Source organism: Zerene cesonia, chromosome 26 (genome assembly GCF_012273895.1).
Source record: "Zerene cesonia ecotype Mississippi chromosome 26, Zerene_cesonia_1.1, whole genome shotgun sequence".
Classification (NCBI taxonomy): domain Eukaryota; kingdom Metazoa; phylum Arthropoda; class Insecta; order Lepidoptera; family Pieridae; genus Zerene; species Zerene cesonia.
The window spans coordinates 2,305,394-2,308,943 of NC_052127.1; the positions used below are offsets into that span (position 1 = coordinate 2,305,394).

Genomic DNA, 3,550 nt, shown 5'->3' on the forward strand with positions numbered 1-3,550 from the left:
GGATGCAGTCCACCACGTCGAGCAGGTTCTTCGCGTCCATCGCGAGAACGTGCGCGGCTGCAAGCATGCTCCTGTGGGAGGACAATCAATTATTCTATAGTGTTTGCTCTCTTTTCAAGTTTTTACCGAATACATTACAAATTTCTTGGCAAATTAAGGATAACAATGAAATGAATATAAAACAATATTTTTTCTTTGATACGCATTCAATCGCAACACTTAACTTATAGTATGCTTTTAAAGACGCTTCTTCAAAAATCTTAACAGAGACATAAACCAGCGAGTCGACAATTTCTTCCTATACTGATTTCTAAAAAGAGTGGCAAAGTGAAGAGTTGGGCAAACACTAACTTAGTGTACTCATGGTGCAGCGTGGTGTTGTGGTAGTGTATGGCGAGCCGCATCGCCTCCACCAGCGCCGCCATGTCCTTGCTCAGCACCTGGTGCGCCATCTCCACCTCCCTGAGACATGATATATTGCTTTTTATCAATTCTATCAAAATTTTGGCAATTCTGTCCCAACAGGAGAATTATGAAGAAGAAGAGTATCATTATAAAATACAGTCGTCGACCGCGTCTGACCTACTAGTTCGTTACTTTCTGGTAAGTACCCGATCTTTCGAAAGGTGCCCGATAGTAATAATCTAACGTGGTGATACAGGTCCAACACGACGAGCACTTTTAGATTTTTAATATGTTCTGGGAAAGCATTATAAAGCCTTATATAAAAACCTCAACATTTAAATTTTTGATGAGCAACAGTTGATCAACAGCATCATCGTTGGACACTGAAAATTTTCCAGCGAGAGCTTTTTGCGTCATCAATAGGGCAACATACAGTGCTGCCAGTGCCTAAACATAGTATTTTAACTATGTTGCAGAACAAATCTTCATAAAAAAAACACCATGAACACGGAGCTTCATTATCATCGTCTCACCTCTGCGCAGGCGGCGGGTAGGCGGGCACGAGCCGGTCCACGGTGGCGCACAGGTGCCGCAGCGCCGCGCCCACCGCCCGCACCGCGCGCAGCACCCCGTCCGGCCCCGCGGCACCCCCCGCCGGGCCGGCACCCGCGGCACCCGCGCCGCCCCCGGCACCCCCGCCGGCACCCGCCGCGTGCGCGCCGCCGGCGAGGCGCATGACGCAGCGGACCACCTCAGTGGTCGCGACGTACACCGGCTCCTTGTTGCCGGACGCCGATGCGCTCGCGCAGCTCTGTGTAATGTAATAATAATCTTATTTAGCAAAAACACTTACATGAAATTTGACTTCACTTATAGACAATACAATATAGTAGTTTAAATGCGATTTATCCCTATAAGTAATAATCAAATAATTTGTATTACAAAAGGTGTTCTGCAAGGACGTATTCTTGGTCCCATAGTTTACAATATTTATATGAACAATAACAACGAATAAATCAAACTAAATTTAAATTAATTTCGTATTATATACAAAATTAAAAAATAATAAATTATTTTTTTAACAGTATCACATACAAATAAAATTTTCTTAACAAAGTACACCACTTACTTTGTCCTCACTTGGCGGTTTTTCTTTGGGTTTCACTGTATTCGCTGGACTGGTTTCTGTTGAATTCGTCACTGCGGAACATGAACAATGTTACAAATTAACTATAGAAAATATCATCATTACCTTATTTATAATAAACATTTAATAAAAAAAAAGAATGTCAGTATAAGGTAGGAGGTTTTAAATAAAAATACCTGAATGTGTTTGACTAGAAGGTTTATCGTGAGTAGAGGGCGCCTCACTGCTGCCCTCGCCCGGCTCGTCCGCATTCGATGCGGTCAGCTGCACGCTAGAGAGTCGCTTCTGTAACGTGACGATATTTTTTTTAATATCCTTATTTCATTACCAAATTTCTTTATTAGATTAAGTAAGTAATTTCATACGATAATCTAAATCGGCTTCATATTGTGAGAACTGAACCAAAAGAATCATAAAAATCACAATAATAAAATACACTCATAAATTACTGTATTGTCGCTGATCCTTGATACATAATATCCATTTAAGTGGGCCAAAATCCAGGCCAAAGGAGTTGGTTACATACAAACTCACAAACATCCAGATGAAATTAATAAATACATGTTAAAAAGTCCTTGTCCAATCTTCAAAATTAACCTTTTATTTAAAAGCAAGAAGTTCTTCTCTTTTAAATTGAAAACTATTCTAAAAATGTAGTTTAAATTACAAGTCATTTTTTCACAAACAGGTACTGCGAGGTAAATATTTTCCATTATATTTCAATTGAATACCAAGGTCAAGGGGTCAAATGGTAATCAAGCAAGTGGTAAGTGACCCTAAAGCCATCAAAGGTCATACGAACCAAATTATCCTCTTGCATCTGCAGCCACCGTCTGTCCTCCTCGCTCTGGTGTTGCTGTCTCGCCAGCTCCGCCAACAGCCGCCGCTCGACCGCTTGCTCCGTATCGAATTCCGGACTCTGTCACCATGGGAATATGGGTTATTTTCCCGTGAAATATTTTTCAATGGAACCAACAATGTTATTGGTGGCACACTCTGTACAACGAATTAGTTTTGTTTATTTGTCAATCAATTTTATTGAGTGAATCTCTTTAGTACATATTGATAGTGTGAAATATACAAAAAGTCTCTGGTATTACAACAAAAAGGTTATTCATCACTTATAGACGTTTGTGCTCCCATAGACAATTACAAGTTATTAATGGTATATATACAGTGATTGGAATGAAGTCTTATAAATTCGGCCGAGTAGCTTTTCAGTTGAAATATATCAACAAGGACATGCAAACTTTAAATCAATATAACATTCGTTTTGATCAGTCTGTCCCTTTCTAACTCTAAATGTTAGACAGAGCGGGCTGGGTTATATCTTTGTTCATATTCACAATTTAGTTATTTCCACTACCGAATAGAATTTAGACTTTACCAACAACATTGTTAGTTCCATTCTCATATGAAAGTTATAATATTTTGGAAATCACATGTGCTTCACTCAAATAATAGATTGGCTGAAATTTTATTAAAATATAATATATTAAGCCAACTACGAAATGCCTTAAATAAAAATACATAGCTGAACACAACAAAATAAATTCCAAAGATAAAAGCAATATATGTATACTAAACAATTTACGAAACGCAAAACACACATGTGATCTCTATAACGTTAAAAATAAAAAATAAAAACCAAATTCTACCGGAGAACCCAACGGACACACAAAACTCTGTAAAAAAAAGGAAAATTACTTTAAAATCCAACCGGAGAGGTATTTCCGAGGGACAAAAAGTTCGAGATATTTTTGTTAAAAACGGGACTCACACGACTATGTACAAATTAGTGCACATCGACCATCATCTATTTTACAAAAAACGAAGAGAACCAAAAACTATCATTCACGACATGCGCAAAGAAAAATCCATCGAACTACGTCGCAACACGCAAACGAAAAGGAAACAAAGCATGCTCTACTGTGCACGTGTCCAGTGTCTGCGCGTTCACCTGCGCGAGGTGCGCGTGCGCGTGCGCGTGCGCGTGCG

The 3,550-nt window shown here is 39.3% G+C and overlaps 1 protein-coding gene across 1 annotated transcript in view; it reads left to right on the top strand.

Annotated features, from left to right (window-relative positions):
- LOC119837160 (focal adhesion kinase 1) overlaps positions 1-264 on the top strand; it is a 40,070-nt gene extending 39,806 nt beyond the window's left edge. The window contains exon 22 of the mRNA XM_038362683.1: positions 231-264. Within this exon, the coding sequence (XP_038218611.1) occupies positions 231-264 (34 nt within the window). The remainder of the gene's footprint in view (positions 1-230) is intronic.
- Positions 265-3,550: the final 3,286 nt, after the last annotated feature.